Consider the following 25,199-nt stretch of genomic DNA (forward strand, 5'->3'; position numbering starts at 1 on the left):
AAGCTGCACTGTTCAACTGTACTGGTGCTCAAGATTGTACTATGCTGTCTTGTAGGGATTCCTGAATCTCAAGCCTGGCATAAAATAATTTCTAATTTTTTGACACACATGATAAATTATATATATGTAGCTATGCATTTAGCATTTTACTGGAGGTCAGCCCAGCAGAAAAAGGGTCCCCTATTAATATCTCATGGGACTCTCTAATTCAGCCCTAATAGTTTGAGATCTGAAACCTGATTACACAAATCTTGAAGTATACTTTTTGCTCAAAACTCAAAGTTCTGGTCCTCCTACACCAGAAATCATCTCTTTCTCCCTCCACACGGGAATGAATACATGAGATAAAATCTATCTTCTATATGGAAGAGGTCAGACATTATCCTAAAATCCCAGCAGTCTCTGTAGAGAAACTTCAAACTCTCAGAATCCTATAAAGAGATCAAACAAACCAGAATTTAGTGCCTCTCTCCTTTTTTCTTTCCCTCTAGGAGAGATAGTTATAAACTCATGCCCCAAAAATGTTTTCTTCTGCTCCTATGGTTGAAAATCTCAAGACAGCTGACCGCCTTCTTAAACACAGAATCTTCTTTTGCATTCCATCCAACCCATCAATGCCCCTCTACTTTCCACTCTCATCCCACCTCCTCTTTCTGTCCAATTTTTCCCCCTTCTTACCCTGCTTCTTATCTTTTTATTTCCATTTCTGTTTTTTAAGCCCTCCCTCTTCCCTACTTTTTCTGGGTCTTCCCCTTATGTCAGTGATAGGGCTCCTCCCACTCTGACCAAAGTTTACCTTTATATCCTCATTTTTTTTTCTCTATTTTAATTTCTTTTTGCTTCGACACATCCTAATTGACCATCCCCATCACACTTCCACAGTGGTTAACACCCACCTCTCCCTGACCTGATAAAGCAGGTATGCAAGAGCTTAATTGGTCCCGCGTCACTTACCTTTTCAGCTAAAAAATTAGTAACACGCATGAGTTAACCCATCTCTTTTCTAAAACACCTAAAGGGTTAAAAATGAGGGCTGAGACTAAGGAAGAAAAGGCATTCTAAAGCCCCGTACACACAATCAGATTATCGAACGATCTGTCGTCTGTTTTTTGTGGCATGCTAGTCTGATGTGGAAAGTGAAGAGGTTATTTTCGTACAATTTTTTCCGTACGACAGGATTCTACTTCAGAAGTGATGTCATGTGTTAGATTGTTTTGTATGTGTTCTTTCGTCTCTGAGCATGCATAGTCTTTCTCTTAAGATTTTTTTCCGTTGAAATCTGTACTAATGAAACGAAAATCGGACGTTGTTTTGACCGACGACAAAAATTATATAGCCTGCACATCAGCCGAAAAGTCGGAGTCGGCTGTCGAAAGCACCATACTAACAATCCGAAAATCGGCAGTTCGGTCATCGGACAAATTTTCAGATCAGATTTTCATATCGTGTGTATGGGCCTTTAGACAGCCAAATCTTTAATGATGTGTTGTGTTATGCTTTATACTTTGTATAGATGCATATGCTTGTGCCCCCTGTTCTAAGTGATATTCCATATGTATTTTAATATTTTTTTTCTTATATGATTGTTTTAGTTATCTATACATCCTTGAATAAAGACTGAAATAAAAAATTTAAGAATTTGTAAATCTGAGCTGGAAGGCTTGAATTTGTAAGTGCTGGTATGCAATAATGACTTCCTGAGAAACTTAAAGTGTTCATTTTATATTAGTATTCATTTAGGCTATTCACTAAATCTTGGCAGAATAGATTGTTGTTAAAAAAGCTGTTAAAGGTAATATATATTGTTAATACTTCATGGCTAACAGGCATAAAAGGTGGGGGAATCCTTCCTTAAATGAGAGAAAACTCTTGCAAGGTCTTAGTAGTCTTTTAAGGCTTTGCTGGTTTTTTTTTTTTTTTTTTAAATTCCCTTGTAAGTATTCACTTGTGTCACTGTCATAGTTAAAAAAGCCATGGTTAATGAGTTCATAATTCATAACGAGAAAATCTTTGAAATGATGTTCAGACACAACATTGTAAATACAGTCAAAAGTATAAACAAGAAAAAAAAGTAATGCTGTGGCAGGTAAGTTTTTTTGCAATCATACCTAAAGTGGAATTAAATTCATTTTGGATAGAGTACAGGAGGGTATTTTTTTTTTTTGCCATCTGTGTCCCATTGATGAATTTCCCTTCACTTGAAGTCCCATAGCTACAACAGGAAGTGAGAGGAAAACTCTTCAAAGTGAGGGAAATCCCTGGTAATCATCAGAACTAGAGCCATCATTATAAGGTTTCCAATGGAATAATTTCTATTCTGGTGACCTCTCAAAATTTGGGATTTTCTTTGACTCTCCACAATTTCGCCAGGACAAAAAAGAAAAAGGAGTGACTCTCCCCAATGAGGACACAGACAGCATTAAATATTTTCTAAACCCTCTCCGCTGTACCAAAACTAAAACAAATATTTTTCTATTTCTATATTTTAAAGGAAACCTAATGGGAAAAAATAGAGGCTGCCATTTCCGGCTGTCATGCTAGCCCTCTTCTATAATTTCTTAGTTGCTGGCATGGAACATGAAAATAAGAATGCCTGGCTTTTCTCTGATATCCTTGGTCTGCAAACTTGTTCCTGATCAGTGACCTAGAACGCGCTGAAGCCAGTGGCTTAACATTAAAGCCAAACAACTAGCATTTTCAGAAAAAGGTTAGTGTTACACAGAAACGTGTGCTAGGAAAAATATGTCAGCTGATATTGTCAGCTGTAGATTATATTTATATAATGCTGAGCCAATGGCTTCAGTGCTTTATGAGTTACTGACTAGTTCTAAATTCTAAATTCACTTGCTGTATGCTTGAAAGGGGCATTGATATGGAAGGACATAGGATTCAGAGACATTTGGGTTAAAATGCTACCTACAGGAGGATTTGAACACAGGTAAAAAAAAACAACAGTGGCTGGTCTGCTATAACCTCCCAATCAGCCTCAGTTTTTGATGGTGTCCTAGGAGGATGGATGTCTTTTCTCCACTGGGAAAGTTTTAACCGTTTTACTAGTATTTTTTTCTTTTTGTTCAATCAAGAGTTCATCTACCTGCTGCTTAAGCTGGTCTCCTATGCAACAGTCTGCATTGTAGCTAACACAGTATTAGTGTATTCTCAGTAATAGCTTGATAATTGCAGAGCAGACCCAGAATGTGACCTTCGGATATTGGCCTCTGCTTGTGGGGCTGTTTTTCATTCACAGAGCACTTTCCAGGTCCAGATCTGCGGCACAGCCTGTGGTATGACCCAGTCTTTGAAGACTTATTAAAGAGTAGGCTGTCTGTGCTGAAGTAACTATTTAATTCATCACTCTGGTGGGTGTCATTATTATACCCTTTTCTTCTGTTGATCAAAAGTGCTCATCTATCCTAGTAAAAGAAGACTAGGCCTCAACTTGAAAAAAATCACCCCTCTCCAGAGACAAAGAAGATGTATTGCTCTTAGGCTTCAGTCTCTAAGGCCAAACCTAAGCTGGTAGCTCAATTTCAATGCAAACCATGTGCTCCAAAATCTCACAAACCAAAATTCAAAGTGGGAATAATTTGTTAACATTTATGAACATTTAGACAGACAGCATCTCAGATGTCTGAGTAAGGGAGGTCATTTCAAAGGACTACAAATAAGAGTTCTGCTCCCAGCCCCACTTCACTTCTAGCGCCATTAACCTTCAGGTGTCACTGCTCTTTATTTAGATTAGCAGACCTCTATGCAGCCCTTGAGGGTCTTCTGGTTTATAGGGATGTCACCCTAGTATCTGTTTCATTAGGATTTTAGAGATTTTATGCCAACCTTTTCACAGTTCCAAAACCAAGAGGGGCATATGCCCCCTCTTAGGTCTCAAGGCCCTAAATGTCTTCATACAGCTTTAAAAGTTTCATATGAAATTTACCAGGACTTTGATAGCCTACATTCATTCATTAGGAGACTTTCTGGCTTCTGTAGGAACAAGGATGCATACTTAAATGCCCCTTTTATTTCAGGACATCATCATTTTTTTCACTTTGCTGTGGGTTCTCAGGACTTCCAATTCATGGCCCTGCACCTTCTAACCCCTGTGCTTACCTTGTTATATTCTCAGGGTATCCCCCCGGATGGCTTTCTTGTTGATCCTGTCCATCAGCATGGTTGAAAACTCAAAAAGGGTTGGTTAGATTCTGAATCTTTATAATCTGCATTGGATGTTTGCATGAGAATTGTGGGGCTAATGGTATCCTCTTTCAAGGAAGTCCTATTTGCCCAGATTCACTCCAGACCTCTTTAACTCAGCATCCTATCCTCATGGGACAAATCAGATCCTACCCTAGCCTGATAGCAAAGACCAGATTGCCTCTGGCCTGGTGGCTCGGGAATCCAGCTTTACAGTTGGGAATCTCTTGGAAGATCATCACAACAGATGCTAGCCTAACAGTATGAGGAGGAGTCACCCTGATGATGCAAGGGATGCTGGAGGAATCCCCACACTCAAGTAATATTCTAGGCCTTTCCTAAACTCTGAGCATCTTGACTAGACATTTTCCTGATCAGGATCAAGTCAGATAATGCATAATTATTTAACTATCAGGAAGGATACAGAAGCCTTGCTGCATTAGGAGAAATTTGAAGAATTTATTTTCTAGCTTTGCCGTTGTTCACATCCCAGGCATGGGCAGCTGGAAAGCAGTCTATTTCAGCTGGCAGTGGCTGCACCTAAAAGTGTCTGTTAAAGCCCAGATTTTAAGGGCCAGGGGTATCTATGAGATTTCCACAATATTAAAATCCTGAAAGTTCACTTCTCAGAAAATATGCCAATAGAAGGCATATTTGCTTGGTGTGAGTAAAGAATCTCTAATCCCAAAATATACTCCTCAGGACAAATTCTGACCTTTCTACAATCAGGCCTTAATATCCATTGACCCAAAGACTGTTACCTGTTTATTCTTTGATTAGGACTTTCATATATATTTATATATATATTCTTATGTAGTTCCATATTCTGTGTGCCCACCTGTGTTTCTATGGGATTTTAATTGAACTCTCCTGGCACTTAAAAAAACACTTCCTTTTGAAACTATCAGGGATATTTCCTTTTCAGTGCTCATCCATAGGGTTGTGTTCCTTGTTGCCATAACCTCTGTGAGATGTGTGCCTAAACTGGTGACTTGGTCCTATAAAGAAGAGCCTCCCTTCCTTAAAGTTGTGCTCCCATACCTCTGTTCCCCAGTACATCAGAACAAGATTTTCCTTTATTATCTGGATATAGTTTGGACTGTGTGTGTGCCTACGTCGCAGCCACTGCCTACATGAGAAACAGAATTTTTGTAATTACCCTGAAATTTCTTAAAACCCCTTTCTTCAGGTTCATTGAGGAAAACTGGTCCCATCCCTTTTTGTTTATGGTCTTTTACTTGACACTGCTTTGTTACATAAGTGAGTCATGCTGGGAATGGAAGGGGTTATGCAGGCTGGTCACTGGTTTTTTTTTTTCCTTTGTCAGTGTCCAAAATATCCCTTAAGGTAGATTGCAATAAAACCCAAATGTTTCTAAATCCCCTGTCCCCCCCATTGAACTTGAAAAAAAAAGGATTTTAATGGTGAGTACAAAAATGTTGTTTTTCTCTGTACATCTTTCCCTTAAAAGTAATCCTTATCAATCATATACTCTGCCTATTACATGGATATTGCTCATAAAATAGTTCACAATGCGTACTATCTTTATATCACTGTATTAAAATGAAAAAAACAACAGCAATGGCAAGAACTGTTATGCTGCTGGGGCTGATTTCTATTGCTTTTGATTATATGAGCATTCTTGAGAAGGGTGTTAACCAGGGGTGTTTTATCAACCTGCACTAGCTCATTTCTATTCCTTTCTCCTGCACAGGCACTATTTGATTACAATCTGAAAATGCAGTATTTGCAACTATTACTAAGGCTGCATTCACACCTTCAGGTTTTGTTTTGTTTTTTGTGCATTTTTGGCACACACCTATTACTTTAGTACATTTGGAGTGCCATAAAAATGAATGACACCCAAATATGTGTTGCTTATTTTGGGCATTTTTAGAGCCTTGTGTACACACGAAGAGAAACAAGCAATTCCACATGCATTATCAATACACTCAGATATCAACGGGGTGGAGAGAGCAAAAACAATTTCAGCAGCACCCTAAGAAGTTATTCTGCAGATGTGGGCATACTCACAAGCCCCTTCTTTGGGCGTTTTTAAAGAAAAAAATACATTGCACAGTTTTGAGATATTCTACATGCATTGGTGGTCAGTGGGAAGAATGCCCCCCTTACAGATAGGTAAAATGATCCTTGATATCAGTATCAATTTTAAATGTATGTTATCAGGGTGTTAACAATCCCCCCTAGTCACCATATAACAGATATATTTTGTACCTGTCAATTTTATGTGTGTCACAGTGTCAGTTAATAAAACACCCTCCTGTTTTTTTATTAAAGCTTCTTAAACCAATAACTAAGCTAGTACTTGTCTATATGCCTGCATACTTAAAAAAAGTGCAGTTAAAATTTGATAATATTGACATGCTATTATTTTATTTTGCTGCAGCCTTCAGTTACCGTAAAGCCCCACCACCCATTCCACCAAGGCTCCTTTCCAAGCCTCTCATCTCGGTTACAGCCCAAAGTAGCACAGAATCAACACATGAAACCTTTCTGCACAATGAGCCAACACGATTACCTTGGTCCAAAGATGGCAAGGTCCATTGCAATTCTAGTGAAAGTCTAGAGGGAACCAAGTCCAGAAATTTGTCTTTGGACCTGTCAGCTGTCCAACAGCGAACTTCACCCAAACCTTCCACTGTGATTAGCAAAGCTCTACCACTGGTGAAGAGGGAGGAGCTTAAGAGTGTCACAAGGCAGAGAAAATGGCGTCCGTCCATTGGTGTACAGGTATGAATTTGAGATTCTCTGCTTTCACTTTAGTAATGTATCTTTGTGAAAAAATGTTTTTATTAATATTTGTCATTTATTTTTATTACCAGAGTTTGCTTAATCCAAATAAAAGAAAATCAGTTACATTTAAATAAATAATATAAAAAATACAAAAAAAAAAAAAAACAAAACTCAAAAATGACTCCTTAAAGTGTGCTTGTATTTAGGCAATTACATTTTAGATAACACTTTCTTACCAGGTGTTATTGAGTAGTAAGACTTACCTTTCTGCACAGCAAAAAAATATTGTCTTTCAGTTAATAGCTGTTTAGGCATGCCCCCATAACTCACATGTGGCAATGCCAAAACTTTATAGGTTGCTCAGCTGTTGTACTTTGTGATGTACACATAGGACTGCTGCTTGGAATATCAACTTGTACAATCCCCATGCCATGTATGACTGATAATTAACACTGACATTGATCTATGGTAGATGCTGTATTATCCTTTAAACTTGTCTAATTGTTTTGGTGATCGATTATTACCTCCTTTGCCTTTAAAGAATCAATTTTGATCTTTTATGACTTTGGCCTGTGTCTGTGTCTAATCTGTTTTTGACAATTTCCCCTTCAAATGTCTCTTATCAGTTCCTAATTGATCAATTGACGACTGCTTCCACCCGCTCTCTTTATAAATTTAGATTAGCTTATGGGGAAGTTGCTGACAGGGGTGAAGTCCCTGATAGAATGTTTTTTGTCTAAGTGTTATTTGAACACAGCAGTATAACTAAAGCAGTAAAGAGATACAGCAAGAAGAACTTTGCTCCACTTCTTAAAAGACTACAAGCAAACCAAAATTTTGTAAATAATTTCTTATGAAGTCTGATTCCCACTCTCCTTTCCCACTAATATGCACTCCCTGCACCACCTTCTCACATTAGTGTTCTCTGTCCTCAAATTGTTATTACATACCCCTCCTCTCCACCTCACAGCCTATATATATCACCCTCACTCTTAACCCTCTCCCTATTACTGCGCCCATCACCTCCTAAAAATACTGAACCCACACTCTGACCTAAACACCAGGACAGTGAGGTATGTGTGCTCATATACTTCCCACTCCCATTTTACTTTCCTCACCCTCCTTCTATACAGTACCCCTCTGGTAACAGCCGCAATTCACTCAGATTAATTTCTATCCTCCTACTTCCCCCAGCCCCCCATCTCGTGTGACATCTAGAATGCCTGCTCTGTCTGTAACAAGCTAACATCTCTGCATGACCCTTTTATTTCCCATTGCTTTAACATATTTGCAATTACTGAAACCTGGCTTCTGTTTCTCCTGCTTTCCCATGGTGGCCCCCACTGGACTCACACACCCATACCTAGTGGACAGAAAGGAGGTGCAGCTGAATTCCTTCTATCCCCAATGAGTACCTTTTACGTCCTTCCTACACCTCCCTCTCTATCCCTTTTGAGACCCGCTGTATGCATCTGTCGTTATAAATTCTCTGAGGATTGCAGTGATTTATTGGCTTCCATGACCAGTATCATACTTTTTTATGACTTCTCTGCCTGGTTACTTTAGGTTCTCTTCTCTGAATTGCTCACTTTCATTCTTGGTGACTTTACCATCCCTGTTAATGTTAACAGTCCAGCTACATCTAAACTTCTCAACTTAATCTCCTCTTTTGACCTAACACAATGGACACATATTTCCACTCAGTCCGATGGTAACACTCTTAACCTTGTATTCTCTCATCTCCTGGCTCACCAAAACCCCTTTCCTCTCTCTGATCACAACCTCATCAGTTTCACAGTGTCCTTGTCTTCAACCACCCATCCCTCCAAACATTAAATACTCGTAGAAACTTTGTTTGATGTTTGGCCAAATAGGCACACTCTTTCAATATGACCGTTTGTTTGACCCCCTGTAGATGCATATGTTTCTCTCAGGGCATCCAGATTGATAATTTTACCACTTGTGCCTTCACTATGTATCTCTTATCTGCACTTTGCTTGCTCTTTTTGCTGTTTTGCATATACTGTCTGAATTTGTTAAATAAAGATTATTAAAAAAAAAAAAAATACTCGTAGAAACCTTAGCCACTTAAACCCTTTGCTTCTCTATTTTGCTACCAACCACTTCTATGACAAAATCTCACCCCTGTCCTGTCCTAACCTGACCACCTCTATCTACAACAGTTTACTCTCATCCTCACTGGACCCACTTTCTCCTCTTACTGCATGCAGAATCAGGCCCCAACAACCTTGGCAAACTCCAAGACCAGAAATCTCAAAAGACATAGGCATGCTCTTGAGCAACTGTTGTGTAAAACCAAATACCTGCAGGACTTTATTATATACAAATCGGTCCTCCTAAAATATAATGTGAGTCTCTATGCAGCCTAACAAACCTTCTTTTTCACTCTTGTTAATACCTTGTTATCCAGTCCTTGTTGGCTCTTCTCTACTTTTAACTATTTGCTTTCTCCTCCACCGCCTCCACCCACTAACTCACTCACTGCCCAAGTGATTGTCAATTACCTAAACAACAAAATTCATGCAATTTTGGGCACACCTCCATTGTAAAGCTATCTTCACCACTTACCATACCCTGTCTAACAGCACATTCATCATTTCTCTTCTCCTGTTTTGAACTGGCTACTACTGAAGAGGTTTTTACATTTTTTTCAAATGCCCATCTAACTAAGTGCCCCTGGATCCTGTTCCCTCCCAACTACTACATTCACCCTCTTCTTCTATCCTTTCGGCCCTAAATTCCAGTCGCTGTTAAATACTTGTAGACTTCACCTCTGTAACATCTATAAAATTTGCCCCCTTTTAACTAGTGAAACCACCAAGCTAGTCAATTACTCCCTTGTTGTCTCTTGCCTTAATTATTGCAAATACCTTCTCATAAGCCTACCTCTCCAAAGGCTATCCCCTCTTCAGTCGATCATGAATGCTGCTGCCAAACTCATCTACCTTATAAACTGCTCACTGTTTGCCACCCCTGTCTGCCAATCCCTCCATTGGCTTCTGATTGCCCAGTGAATTCAATTTAAAATACTTACAACATACAAAGCCATTCACAACTCTTCCTCGAGCTACATCACCAATCTCAACTCCAAATATAACCCAAACCGTCCTCTCTGCTCCTTCCAAGTCCTCCTGCTCTCTAGCTGTCTAGTCTCCTCCTCCCATGCTCGTTTCCAGGACTTCTCTAGAGCCTCTCCCATCCCCTGGAACTCTCTACCTCAATCTGTCCAGCTATTTCCTACTCTGGGAACCTTTAGGCAATACCTGAAAACACAACTCTTCAGGGAAGCCTATCATGCCTCCAACTAACAACTGGACTTTTCTGTTGAACTCTTTCATTAGTTCATTCCCCACAGGTATTACCTTTGGCACCATTTGCCCCACCCTGTTAAATTGTAAGCCTTAATGAGCAGGGTCTGCTCATATTTTATTGCATTGTAACTGTACTGTCTGCCTTTGGATTTTAAACTGTAGGCACTATATAAATCCTGTATTATAATAATAACCAAAAAAAATGATATGTGAAAATAAGTTTGTTTTCCAGAGAAAGTGTTGTTTTAAAACTCCGAGGCATATTTATAAAGCAGTGAATATGACCTTTACCAAATATTCACTGCAGGTAAATTAATCACAGTAATTTAAACCAGGAAGATGTACCTACAGTTAATGTTTGATGACTTCCACATTCACTGCTTGTAAATATACACATTTAATGGCAGATTTGAATTAATGCTCCCTTCATATAATTTGTAGGTGATTTATTCCCTTTAAATTTCTTTGGCATCAGAAATTCAGAAAGGAAGATACCATCTGTTTATGTCACGAGATGCCCAATTATTACTGAGCCAATGGCAGTGACTTCAATGACATTTTAATAAAGATGTTTTTCTTATGTACATGGCAAGAGAGAAAACTACTGTATTTTGTTTTTGAGAAATAAAGCACATTTTTTTTGCATACAATTTGCTTCTGGTGACTCTCATATCTAGATATGAGAGTTGGGACTTAGCCAGCCTCCCAATCCTAAAGTGTGCACCTCACATTTGCTAGCATGACTTATAGTGAGAAGTAGCTTTGAATTGTGGGGTATGTGTTACAGTTGTGTTTGGCAGCTGCAAGTTGAGAGTCACTTATAATGTGCCTAGGTGTGGGAGTCCTATAGGTGGACTTTTGGAATAGTAGCAAGGTAAGTTCAGTAATAGGTGTCACAGAAGCTTAATGGTTAGCACCTATGCCTTGCAGCACTAGGGCCTTGGTTTAAATCTCAGCCGGGACACTGTCTGCATACAGCTTGCATGGGTTTTCTCCAGGTACTGCAGTTTCCTCCAATGCTCTAAAGACATGCTGGCAGGTTTATTGGCTCCTGTTTAAATTGGTTCTAGTAGGTGATATGTTGTCATATTCTGGACGAAAGTCATAAGGCAAGCTATTGGAGAGGGTTGAAGAAAGAAAGAAAATATGCTAAGAAAAAAATCTGTGCAAAATGCTTTTAAGCCTATCAGACATGATGCCCAGAGAGCTGACCTATAAAAATCAATGAGAAGCAGGTAATGAACAGATATACTGTGTATATATATATATATATATATATATATATATATATATACATGTTCAGGAAACTTGAGGTCCCTAATATTTGGAAATTAACAACTTTTGGATTAAAATATCTGGTGACAGCTTCACTTAATGCTCCTATATTTGAGACATAAAATGTATCATCATATGTACATAACCAATTTTCCTTCACTACCTTGAAATCCAATTGTGAAATAAACAGTTTAAACTGAACAAAAAGTCTTGTTTTATGTGCAATTTTATTATTTTCTTTTTTCCTTTCCCTTATGTACATATTTTTCATACATTACATGATCATTGGGTCAGATTTGCTTTAATGGGCATCTACTCTGGACTCTGCAAATACAAGGAGCTTATAATTAAACTAGCTCTTCCTGTGCTGTACTGATCATTTATGTAGTCAGAAACTATATCCTTAAAAAATAAACCTTTTCCCTGACATACACATTGTCCAAATGTACAATAAAGTATATATCTGCTTGATTTACACTTTATGTATACTGATTGTGCTGATTGGATACAATTTAGTTATCAATTTTACATCCAGGTCCTTCAATTTATCCATTGAACAAGTGGAGCGGTGCCAAGAGGGTCACCCACTGTTGGAGTTTTGGCTGGTTCACTAGGAACCAGCAGAAATTTGCTCAGTGTATCTGCCACTGCCAGCTTAATGGAAGTTTAAGACAGCCTTCTCAATGGAAGTTCATAACAGCCATTTATGACTGGTCCGCTTAAAAGGCTTGTGCAGATCCCGGCTAAGATGTTTATGCATTCCACTCAAGCTGATATGCTTTCTATCAGTGGGTTGATTTACTAAAGGCAAATAGGCTGTTTGCTTTGCAAGGAAATTTTCATTTTGCAAAAGAATTGACCCTTAACTTAATGAATGGGGTGAAGCTCTGCCTACATAATCTAAACATGTCCAAGGAAAAGTCCTGTTTTTTTTTTTTTTTTTTTATGTCCTTGTACATGATTGGGTATTCTTTGTAAAGTGAATATCAACCACGCTCACTAAGCAAAAGAAAAGTTCCCTTGCAAAAAAAACAGGATGTTTGCCTTTAGTAAATCAACCCCAATCTCCTTCAAAGGGCCGCAGCCCTATCCATAGGCATGCCCAAAAACATGATTAATATGGCTGTAAGAAATAACATTTACATCAAGGTAAATTGAACGCTAATTTAAACCTGTTAAAAACCTGGACAATTTAAAGTGAATAGGTGATAAAAAAGAGGTTTGTTTCAAATTGATTAGTAGGTCCATAGATTTATACAGCTAAATGTATATTTTCATCTTGTTTTTTTTCTTTAAAAATCTTTATATGTTTTTATATATAACCATCAGGGATGCTAAGGAGGGGCTTAAATTTGTCCAACTTTATTGATCAATTTAAACGTAACCTCTGCCTATACATGTTTTTCTCATGTGCTTCTTTTGATTGCCCAGGTTTGTTTTAAAACTGGAAACTAACATTTATAGGTAAAGTTATAAATGGGTAAAGTTGATCCAGGTAATATAAAAGCTGTATGGATATAACCACGTATGGTGGGAAGAGGAATAGGGGCAGGAGGGGAGAAAGGAAAGGGGAGAGAGAAAGGGACAAGGAAAGGGAGGGGAAGGAAGATTGTATCAACCAATCCTGAAAGTGGGGATTTGAATGTGCCCAAGCATATCAAACAAAATAGGTTAAAAGGAGTTATTCCATATGTATTCAAAGTACAAAAAGATGAAAAGAACACAGTCACAAAAAATATATGACAATAAATGCATATAATGTGTCACATGACCCGGTGAATGGACCATATGATAAAGCTGTGTATCTACGCGTTTCGCTCACAATCTCTGAGCTTCTTCAGGATCCAATTATCCATGCATATAGAAAATACCTTTATGATAAAACAATGTCCTTAGGATAAAATCATTCGACCAGTGTCATGGGTGAGTAATGATATCTTGAACTTTACACTGAGATTAACAAAACAAACCTCATGAGGAGATATCAATATGTTAATGGCCAAGCCAAAGAGATAATATAGGAGAAAAAAGGGGGAGGGTAACCCAAGAAAAGGCCCCTAATCCAGAATATACCAGACAGACAAATCCAGAATATAGAAATACAAAATGTAAAGTCCGCAATTATTATGTAAAGTCCGCAAACATCCCAGTGGAGCATGTTACATGCTCCATTGGGATGTTTGCCAGGTCACTGCACATAATGATTGCGGACTTTTGGTATTTCTATATTCTGGATTTGTCTGTCTGGTATATTCTGGATTAGGGGCCCCTGCTTGGGTTACCCCCCGCTTTTTTCTCCTATGTTGTTTTGTTGGCTTGGCCATTAACATATTGATATCTCCTCATGAGGTTTGTTTTGTCAATCTCAGTGTAAAGTTCAATATATCATTACTTACCCATGACACTGATTGAATGATTTTATGCTAAGGACATTGTTTTATCATAAAGGTCTTTTCTGTATGCATGTATAATTGGATCCCGAAAGAAGCTCAGCGATTGTGAGTGAAATGCGTAAATCCACAGCTTTATCTTATGGTCCATTCACCGGGTCATGTGACGCATTATATGCATGTATTGTCATATATTTTTTTGTAACACTGTTCTTTTCATCTTTTTGTACTTTGAATAAATATGGAATAACCCCTTTTAACCTATTTTGTTTGATATGCCTAGGCACTTTCAAATCCCTACTTTCAGGATTGGTCGATACAACTGTCCCGTTCCCTCTCCCCTTTCCCCCTCCTGTCCCTGTTCCTCTTCCCACCATACCTGGTTATATCCACACAGCTGTTATATTTTTAGGGGACGGTGCCAGAATTTTACAGACAATATATTACTCTAAATTCAATTCTCACTTGATCTAGGGAATATCCAATTGCCTATTGGTGGATCAGGAAGGAATTTTTCCCCCTGCTGGAGCAAATTGGATCATGCTATGCTAGGTTTTTTTTGCTTCCTCTGGATCAACTGTGGGTATAGGATTGTGTATATGGGATTGTATGATATTATTCCCCCCCCTCTTTTATTGGTTAAACTGGATGGACTTGTCTTTTTTCAACCAGATGAACTATGTAACTATGTCACAATACTGAAAATCTGTGAATGATCCTCCGTTGATCCCTATTTTTAGTAGGGAAAAAAATAAATGCTTCATTGCATGTTTACTTTATTCCAAAGATGAGCAAACTGGGGAAAAATATGAAGGTCATTCCAGGTATGATCACGTATTGGCATATCCACCCTAAGAAAGCATAGATGGACATCCATAAATACATTTTATGAATGTTTTACCTAAGTGATCATAAAACTTTTAACAATCTACATTCCAAACTTTCTGTTCTTGTACATATGATGTACTATTTGTGTAAAAACCTAGTAAGGGTCTCATTAAAGTGAATCTGTAACAAGCCTTTACTCTATATAGTGGCAACAGAATGCAAATGCAGTTACACAGAGGTGCTTGCACAATCTTTAAATCTACAAGGTAATTTGAAAATGACCCTTTTAGTGGGGCACCCCCACACTTCAAGGGTTAAATGCTTGATCTTGCCTAGGAGAACATTACAGAAGTTTATCTTACCTTATCTCTCACTCAAAAAGGCTGATCCTCTTCATGCGACTGGTCCCTGGAAGCTGGTTGGGGCTCCATCTGTCAGTCGCACGCTAAGGTTTTCAATACAGCAGCAGACTAGCATTGTATGTAAGGACATGGAGGGGCCCGTCTACAAACCAGAAACAGAAGAAGTGAAGAGGAAAGCGTCTGCTGCTGGGGGGGAGTGAGGGGATAAGGTAAGTAAAACATAATTTTAATGTTCCCCTAAAAAAAAGAAAGAAAATTAATAATAAATATAATTTATCCCTTGCAGTGAAAGCAGAGCCCCACTTCTTACATTACCCCAGATAACAGATTTAAATGCTGGCCATATAGGCAGCGATTCCTGATCATGGATTCAGTTGTTTCAAATTAACTTTCCTCAAAAACATTGTTTTGACACAGGAAAGAAATAACTGTTTAATTTATTTGAATACAGTACAGGATCCGTTATTACTTTTTTATGGAAATGTTAAAAAATAATGTTTTTCAATGCACCTTGTAACCTTTTTTCTCCCAAACTGAAATACCTAATCAATATTTGAATGGTAATTTTTTGTTTGGCTGCTTTGTTGTTCTTCATAGACTGTATTGCTTCTTCTTATTCTCCCATTGTTGATGGAATTGCACACCCCCTTACTCTTTATTTCATCTCTTCTCTAATATTATCTGCATATTCTTTATAGTGTTAATATTTTTCATTTCTGCCCTTGTTGAAAAGTTGAAAATGTTTCTTCCACCGCTGTATTCGTCCATCATCTCCCATCAGCTCCCATCAGCTGCTTTCTTTTTAGTCATTACATTTTCACAGAATCTTTTATTAATCTTCTATTGCTTCTTTGAATGCCACTGATAAATCATCTTCTTTTCATTTTCCACATCATATCCTAATATTCCCCTGCTTTTCTACATCTAATTACTGCTATTTGTGGTTTGTACCATGTAGTGATCTGAATCTCAATCTGCTCCCCTACAACTGTGCACATCCTGGATTGGTGACTTTTATTTGCAGTTGTCATCATGGGATCTGTCTTTTTTCTCACCCTGACGTGATCCTTTTGTCTTTTTGTGTAAAGTTTCCTGGGGGAAAATTGTGCTGCTAATTATCAGCTACAATTGATTGGGAAATCAATGGCTTTGTCATCATTAATATTATGTCTGTGAATGTTCTCAGTTATCCAGGTCATAGTAAAGCTAGTAGTGGTTAATCACATTCAGCTGGACTTGAAATGACAGTTCATTACTAATCCAAGCAGCTTCTTCTGTTCTACTTAGTGCTGGAAACATATCTCAACACTCACTGACTGGATTAAGATGTTACCCATTCTGGGGTTCCTGACACAATGGAAAAAAAAAAGATAAGGGCTCACAGATCTCAGGCAACAAAATGGTATATTTATTAGATAGATAAACAAATTGGCAACTCACAATCTTTTGCAAGGAAGGCAATGCATCTCAGACCAGAAGAAGGCAGACAATAGCAGTCCTCGCACCGTGGCCAGTAGAGGGACTGGAGTAAAGTCGTTGGCGGTGGTTGTCAGTTCTTCTGACAGGACATTCTCTAAACCTATTAACCTTCCTAGCGGTATTCCCGAGCGTGACTCGGGGTTAGATTTTAGAGCCAAAAGCGGTAACCCCGAGTCACACTCGGGGTAGCGCTAGGAAGATCGCTGGATCCTGGTAGAGGTTTTACTTACCTTTTCTCCGGGATCCAGCGAAGAATGCGGGCGGTATGCGGCGGCGGAGCTTCCTCCTGATCGTCTGCGAGCCCCGACTTCCGTCTCTGGCGACGTGATGTCCGCCGGGGGGTGGAACCGGCGGCAAATTCAAATGTAAAACACACCAAACACACTGATACCATTCAAAATAAAAAAAAATTCACATTACATTGCCCCCCAGTGCCCTTTCCTGCAGTTTTACTGTACTTTTTATGTGTGTATATATATATATATATATATATATATATATATATATACACATACAGTATATATATATATATATATATATATATATATATATATATATATACACACACATATATATATATGTATATATATATATATATATTTATATATATATATATACGTAATTCTTGTGAATGAGCAGCCCAAACCAAATGTATACATTATATATATATATATATATATATATATATATATATATATATATATATATATATATGTATATATATATATATATATATACATAATATATGTATACATACATATATATAATAAATGTATACAGTTGGTTTGGGCTGCTCATTCACAAGAATTACATGCAAAATAATGGTACCGCTTTCCTAAAATCCAAAAGAATCATACCGCCAGGGAGGTTAAATTAAGTGCCTATCTCTGTCTCCTGAAGCTTGAAAATTATGACTATATCTTTGAACCGCTTTGCTCAGTCCCCTTTCTCCCAGAGATACATCAAGATACAGAGATGTATCAGATGGATCAGAGATGGATCAGAATACAGAGATGGCCACTTCCCCTGAGATCTTTGGAGTAAGTCCTGTTGGATGAACTGACAGACACCAAAAGCTGTACTCCAGCCATTGGCCATGGCATGCAGGCTACCAAGTGTTTTCTTGTGGCCTCAAATACGTTATTTCTTTGAAAAAGATTGTGAGTTGCTAATTTGTTTTTTAAGTCTAATAATTGTATAATATTTATTGCATGAGATCTGTGTGCTCTACGCTCTCATTGTTCTAGTATATGGCTACCCTCTATTCTCTGGAGGTGTTAGATTCATTGCACCTCCACATTTCCTGTGGATCGGTGACCCTTACGCATGTACTAACTGCAAATCTAAATGCATTACTCACTGAAGACACTGCTTAAATAGAACTGTGTGCTTTCACAATTTTTTTCATTTATGTTCCTGACACTCATTAGAACTGATGAACTACGTACATTTGAATATGACTGCTACTATCTATATCATTATTAATACTATATTCAGATAAGCTTTCCTAACAGTTGAATGCTTACATTTTTTTTTAGTACATCTCTATCTCCCAATCTCCTACTACTATCTTAATCTCATGCTTTGACATTCCTGCATTTAAAGCTCTCAATGTGTTGTAAAAATTGTTCTTCACTTTCCCTCCACATGTTCTTGTTAGGCATATACCGGTAATCGCAAATAATAGTAATATTCCTTATTCACCCGTTTAGATGTAATATGCATATTCTTTTATCTGCTCACACAAAGTCCAGCACAGTCAGTTTCTATATATTATGCAGCAGGAAGCCTGTCTCTAATTCCCTGCTATTACCACCATTGTATTGCATTCTATAATCACCTGTTTGGAATTGTCCATTCCCCTCCCACTTTATGTCTTGTAGAATTGTTATTATGAGTTTATATTCCTTTACTTTTACTTGTGCAAGAGTTTCAGTTCTAAATTCAGTACATTTCATTTTGTCAAATGTAAACGGTTGAAAACTAATTTCCATGCATTAGTCATCATCCTTATTCTAACTGAATCAGAGCATTGGAGCTTTGCAACATTATATTATTTTCTTTTTACAGCCCTAAACGCATCACTAGCAATTCCAGGGGACCAACCATTTTCTGTCAAGGTTTTCTCTCTAAGTGGTGTTAGTCTACCTTCAGTTTTGTGCATAGTTGGTTATAATAAATAATAATAGGTTCTTTGGAAAAGTTGGTGGTTTCGGGGTGCATAGTAACTACAAGTAACTACAATTCATTTTTCTTCCAATGTGAAAACTTAGTTTGCTGTTATGTTTCTCAAAGTTGTTCGATATTTCTGCATGAAAATATTGTGCAAGGAGGGGCTAGTTTAGAATAAATAACTTTATGGCAGCAAATACTGTAATTTATAAAAATGCAGTTGATGAATGACTTAACTGCTTTCAACTTTTGCAGGTTGAGACCATCTCAGACTCAGATACAGAAGGAAAGAACAGGAGGGAGTTTCACTCTATAGGGGTACAAGTGGAAGATGACAGAAGGTACCTATATTTCTAATTTCCCAAGATAGTTAAGTTTTACCTGTACAGTTATTAATATTATTCCTGAAGTGCTACAGGAGATGGAGTTCCATTAAAAAATCAGAAAAATTACATGTTACAAAGTTACAAAACTACATGGGAAATGTCATATGGTTTCTAGATGCACATCACCTCAAAGCCCAAATGTAGTCTCACACTATTGTATAGGTTTTAAAGTCCTGTACCCCATGCATGTTATAATTTGACACATTTCTGCTAAGAAATACCTTGAGATACTTAAAGCGGAGTTCCACCCAAAAGTGGAACTTCCGCTTTAGGGAGTCCTGACCTCCTGACATGCCACATTTGGCATGTCATTTTTTTTGGGGGGGGGGAGCGGGTACCTAGTTTTGACAGGTACCCGCTCCCACTTCCGCTCGGAGCGCCGCGGCGCCCTGAACGGAAGTTCTCCTCTCCCCCTCCCTCCCTGCAATCTTCTGGGACACGTCAGAGGTCCCAGAAGATTGCCGGAAAATCACGGCGCTCAGCGTGACTCGCGCATGCGCAGCGCGACTCGCGCATGCGCAGTGGGTACCAGGCTGTGAAGCCGCAAACTGTCACAGCCGGGTGCCCACAGCAGTGATGCCGGCGCCGAGGGAGAGGATCGAGGCTTCGGGCGGCCGCATCGCTGGACCGTTGGACAGGTGAGTGAATGGCTGGAACTCCGCTTTAATTGAAAATTATGCCTGTCCTCACACTACAGTACTCTATGCTGGCATAACTGAATAACAGACAAATCCATCATTGTCCTCTGACAGTCTTGTATTGCAGAAATCTGTGACATTACAAAATGCACTGGGTTTATTTCTAGTACATACTGAACAGGACAGTCATATTTAAACTTCCTGCACATTTGCCTGTAACAGGAAAGTGGAGTACAGACCTAAAAATATAGGTTGTTTAGTAAATAGTGAGCATGCCTATTTCTTTGACAGTAGTGCTTGAAGTTTATTCCCTGTATCTCTGTGTTTCTACTTCCTTTATCTTCTCAGAATATTACTGGTAGCAACAACTTTTTTACCAGAACTGACCCTATGAGCTCTACAATAAAAAGTGTATAACATTTATAAACATTGGCGATGGGGCTTCTTAAAAGAAGTTGATGTGACTTGAATATGACACAATCATTTGGGGAACACAGGCGTTGTCATTTGTTCACGTATGTTGTGTTGTGGTGCGTTAAACAGCACATCCAAAATGTCTGGGCTGAAATGCATGACAACACATTAAAAAATGGAACAGGTTGCTTTTCCCCACAGTGCAGAGTAATGTATAGAACACTGTGTGTGTGGTATTTTGCTGTGGTGTGTTGCAATACACATGCGTTTCTAAGGTATATTGGGGTGCCATTCACAATAAATAGCATCCCAAAAATGCATGTAGCATGCATTACTATGCATTGTGGTAATGAGCGCCTTACCACAATGAAATGGTGTGAATAGGCCCTAAAAGTTTCTTCACTGAAAGGAAAGTGCATACTGTCCATGAAGTGAACTTTAACCGCTTGCTGACTGTATTACTTACATGTACGATGGCAAGGCGGCTCTGCTGCTCAGGACCACGTATCTAGTATGTGATCCTGGACTTCCGGGTTTGGGGCGCGAATGCATGCCACTAGCAGGCTGCTTCTGCTGTGATTACACACAGCGGGAGCTAGTCTGCGGGTACCATGGACCCGATGTCCGCCAGCACCCGCCGTTTATTAGGCAGAGAGCCAGAACAGTGATCTCCCTATGTAAAAAAGGCAGATCTTTGTTCTGTCAGTAGAGGAGACATGGATCCCTTGTTCCTGCAAAGCAAGAAAAATGGATTCATGCCTTACCCTAGTAAAAGCATTTCTTACATTGTACACAAACACAGGCAAGGTACACATTTATCCCTTTGATCACCCCCAATGTTAACCCCTTCCCAGCCAGTGTCATTAGTACTGTGACAGTGAATATTTTTAGCACTGATCATAGTATTAGTGTCGCTGATCTCTAAAAAGTGTCAGTTAGTGTCCGATTTGTCCGCTGCAATATTGGAGTCCTGCTATATGTCGCTGATTGCTGCCATTACTAGAAAAATAAATAAAAATTCCCTAAATGTATCCCGTAGTTTGTAGGCGCTATAAACTTTACGCAAACCAATCAATATGCAGGATTTTTTTTTTTACCAAAAACATGTAGCAGAATACATATTGGCTGAAATTGATGAAGAAATCAGATTTTTATTGGATATGTTTTGTAGCAGAAAGTAAAAAAGGTTGTTTTTGTTTATAGTGCAAACAATCAAAAATACAGAGGTGATCAAATACCACCAAAAGAAAGCTCTCTTTGAGGGATAAAAGGACATACATTTTATTTGGATACAGCATTGCACAGCAGCGCAATTGTCAGTTAAAGTAATGCAGTGCCATATAGAATGGGACTGCATTACTTTAATGCAGTCCCACTAGAATATAAAAATGGGGGGTAAATCTTCCGAATGTGCTTACTTTCAGAACATTTAGAGTTTCAGATTAGAGATTTAAGATATAAATTTAATATGAAGAAAAATAGTTCAAGAAAATATGTACAGAAAATGTATTACAAAACAGACAATTTACAGCAGTTAAAAAAACAGGATTCAAAATAAAAAGTACTTTACAAAAGTTTGCCAAGTCTTTGGTTTCATGCAATCTGAAGCATCAGAATCATCAACTCACATAAATGACTCTTGACAATTGACTCTTGATAATTTTGATGCTGGTGAGAACTGCTGAGCTGTAAATGCAGAAATATTTTCTGGTCCCTAAAGAGGGCATTTAAAGAAGTAACAGAACCAATCAAAAGGTCTGATAGGGATGGTGAAGGGGTGTTTAAGTGTTCCAAACAGATTCTCCCTCAAATGTTTTTTTGAATGGCCTTGCATATGATTGGGTTAATTTACTAACCCCAGGCAAGGCCCAAACATAAAAATTTGCAAAACCACTTATATACAGTATCAGGGCTGCTGTTATAAATTGCAGGGCCCCATACAGACCACCTGGCAGGGCCCCCTCAAGAAAATATTAAAGATATATTTAGCTAAAATTGCAACAAAATCACTATTATCAGACACAAATATAACATAACTCGCATAATTCCTGCTAAATCTAAAAAAAAAAAAAACGATGTTAAATAAAAAAGAAGATGAGATAAGAAAAATATACAGGCAGGGCAGTTGGAGCTCAGTAATCAGAGAGACAGAGAGAGAGAAACAAAGTTACAATTTACAAATAAACTCCTGAGCAGAGATAAGTGCTGGGAGGGGGGCCTACACAAGGGAGGGATGACTGTCTCTTTCTGAACAGATAAAAGCTGATAGCAGGGAGAGGGACAGATCAGATTCAGGTGCTGGAGGAAGATTTCTGTAATTGTTGTACATCACTAATCCCCCTCTCTGTGTGGGCCCCCCTGTGTGCTAGGGCCCCCTACAAGAGGGCTGGTGCCCCCCTATCAGCGGCCCTGTACAGTATATACAATTGATTTTGTTGAAATGTTTAGAGCTCCAGTGGAGGGTGTGCTGCAGCTCAGTTTCAGGGTCTTGGCAATCTAGGGGTGTACTCACTTTTGTTGCCAGCCGTTTAGACATTAATGGCTGTGTGTTGAGTTATTTTGAGGGGACAGCACATTTACACTGTTATACAAGCTGTACACTCACTACTTTACATTGTAGCAAAGTGTCATTTCTTCAGTGTTGTCACATGAAAACATATAATAAAAGATTTACAAAAATGTCAGGCGTGCACTCACTTTTGTGAGATACTGTATGTATTGTATTGGTTTCATACAGCAATTTTTAAGTCTGGAGAAAAAAAAAGAAAAACCCATTTTGAATTCTAAAGTAAAGGTCATCTTCTTTCATAATGAGGAATTCATTTTTTTAGGATATCTGCAGTAAAGCAGTTTCACTTATATCTTGTCTTTTGCATTAGTAGGCCCAACACTCTTTTATCACCTAATTAAACTGTCCCATGTACTGAATCCAGAACCACCTAACTTTTGCTCACTCTGTAATGAAGGTAATACTGGCATAAACAGAATACAGAAGAGCACACCCTCCACTGGAGCTCTAAACATTTTGTGAGATACTGTATTTACAAATACAAATATGAATCACATGATGACTATTCTTCCATGTTCCTTACTTTAAGATCTTGATAAACTTTTCTTTTTCAGCTTCATTGTGCTTTATAAGTGTAGGTCAGCTAATCTATTTTCCTCAAGACACATTCATGTCCTATCGAATCCTAGGGGCGGGATACTGGCAATTTACAGTATGATACATGTACTTTCAGAATGAACAATGAGCATAAGACAGTGGAATGTTTTCAAGTGTAACTACTTTTCTTTAGTAGTCCATCATGTTTTACTCAGAATAATCAAGTCCACTGTTGTTTTGTATGCCCCACTTAAGTTTAAAGAACTTTATTTTATTTGTAGAGCTCAGTGGTGCCTTCTTAAAAAATAAGGTGCTTAGATATTAGCACTTCCACCACAAACTCAAAATACAAGAGGTTTACACTTTATGTAAGCATAGTTTAATTTATGCCTTGGCCCAACAGTACATCTGCAAACAATGGTTTGTACTACAGTAATACTGAATATAATGTTCTAAAACTATTTATTCTTTACTCCTTGAATTTGTTTAGGCTAGATGGCCATCAATAGTGCCCACTAACCATGCAGAATTAACCACTTGATTTCTGAATTTGTGATGGAAATGATGGCAAATGATTCTGTTTTAGTTTTCCTCTGCTGTTTTTAGTAGCGGATTGATGGAGGGCTTTTGGTTCCTTAAAGCCTACCCCCATATAACCAGTCTGTTCCTTCTTTCTACCCAATAAACACAGAAGCAAGCAGAACACTTTAAAACTCTGAATTTTTAAGTGCTTTCAAAGGAAATTCGAACTCCTGATTTTTTGCCCACATGTTGTCATATGATGCCTTCCATGAGGACTGTTAGCTAGATAATCAAATCAAATAAACCCCAAACTATTATGCTTCCCTAAGTAAATTTCTACTTGTCCAGTTTTTAAAGAGATCTCATGGTCCTAAGTAAAGCATGTCTGGAATGTGTAATACCAATCTATTTCAGAGCTGGTAACACAAAACAGCAACTTCTGTGTTCTTCATAATATGTCCTTCTTAAGTGTAAGCACGTTGAGTGTTCACAATGTCTGGGTGCTCTAAAATACACTCCCTTCCTGAGTCAATTGGGTTGGGAGCCTGGCCCCACCTATTCCCTTCCTAACGGTAAGGCTACTTATTGTAGAAATAAGCCAGTAGTGATATTTAGGCTATGATAAAGGGCAGGGCCAGGCTAAAAAAGCAATAGACCCTGGAAATTGGTATATTTCAGAACACCCTCAGGTGTATACCCTTTCAGGTGTTCTGGCCACTCCTGACAGTGTATATGCCATTCAAACAAAACCAGTCAGGCCAGTATTGGTTGCGCTTGGCTTGTATTTAAAGGATTATTTCCAATAAAATACTTATTTATGAAGTGATCCTGAGGTTAAATGGAATATATTGGCAGGGTTCACTCTCGTTGTGCCATGATGGTGCTTTACTTTGGTAGTCGGCTTACACAGAGGAACAAGCTGGTAAGTAGGCAGGGTTGAAGTTGTAAAGTTAGAACAATCTAAAATCATAAATTGATGTCATAATTTTACTTTTTTTACAATATGATGTAGAGTTGATATGTTACAGCTACAGTGGGTACGGAAAGTATTCAGACCCCCTTAAATTTTTCACTCTTTGTTATATTGCAGCCATTTGCTAAAATCATTTAAGTTCATTCTTCTTCCTCATGAATGTACACATAGCACCCCATACTGACAGAAAAACACAGAATTGTTGACATTGTTGCAGATTTATTAAAAAAGAAAAACTGAAATATCATATATTTAACTCAGGTGCTGTCCATTTCTTCTGATCATCCTTGAGATGGTTCTACACCTTCATTTGAGTCCAGCTGTGTTTGATTATACTGATTGGACTTGATTAGGGAAAGCCACACACCTGTCTATAT

General features: G+C 38.3%; 1 protein-coding gene across 2 annotated transcripts in view; it reads left to right on the forward strand.

Annotated features, from left to right (window-relative positions):
• Positions 1-25,199, forward strand: part of DLGAP3 (DLG associated protein 3) — a 724,943-nt gene that overhangs the window by 577,462 nt on the left and 122,282 nt on the right. For both annotated transcript variants that reach the window (XM_082246991.1, XM_082246992.1), the window contains exons 7-8: positions 6,599-6,942; positions 19,039-19,124. In XM_082246991.1, coding sequence (XP_082103117.1) covers positions 6,599-6,942; positions 19,039-19,124 — 430 coding nt within the window. The remainder of the gene's footprint in view (positions 1-6,598; positions 6,943-19,038; positions 19,125-25,199) is intronic.

This window comes from Pelophylax lessonae (genome assembly GCF_965119305.1).
Source record: "Pelophylax lessonae genome assembly, chromosome: 2".
In the NCBI taxonomy this organism is placed as follows: domain Eukaryota; kingdom Metazoa; phylum Chordata; class Amphibia; order Anura; family Ranidae; genus Pelophylax; species Pelophylax lessonae.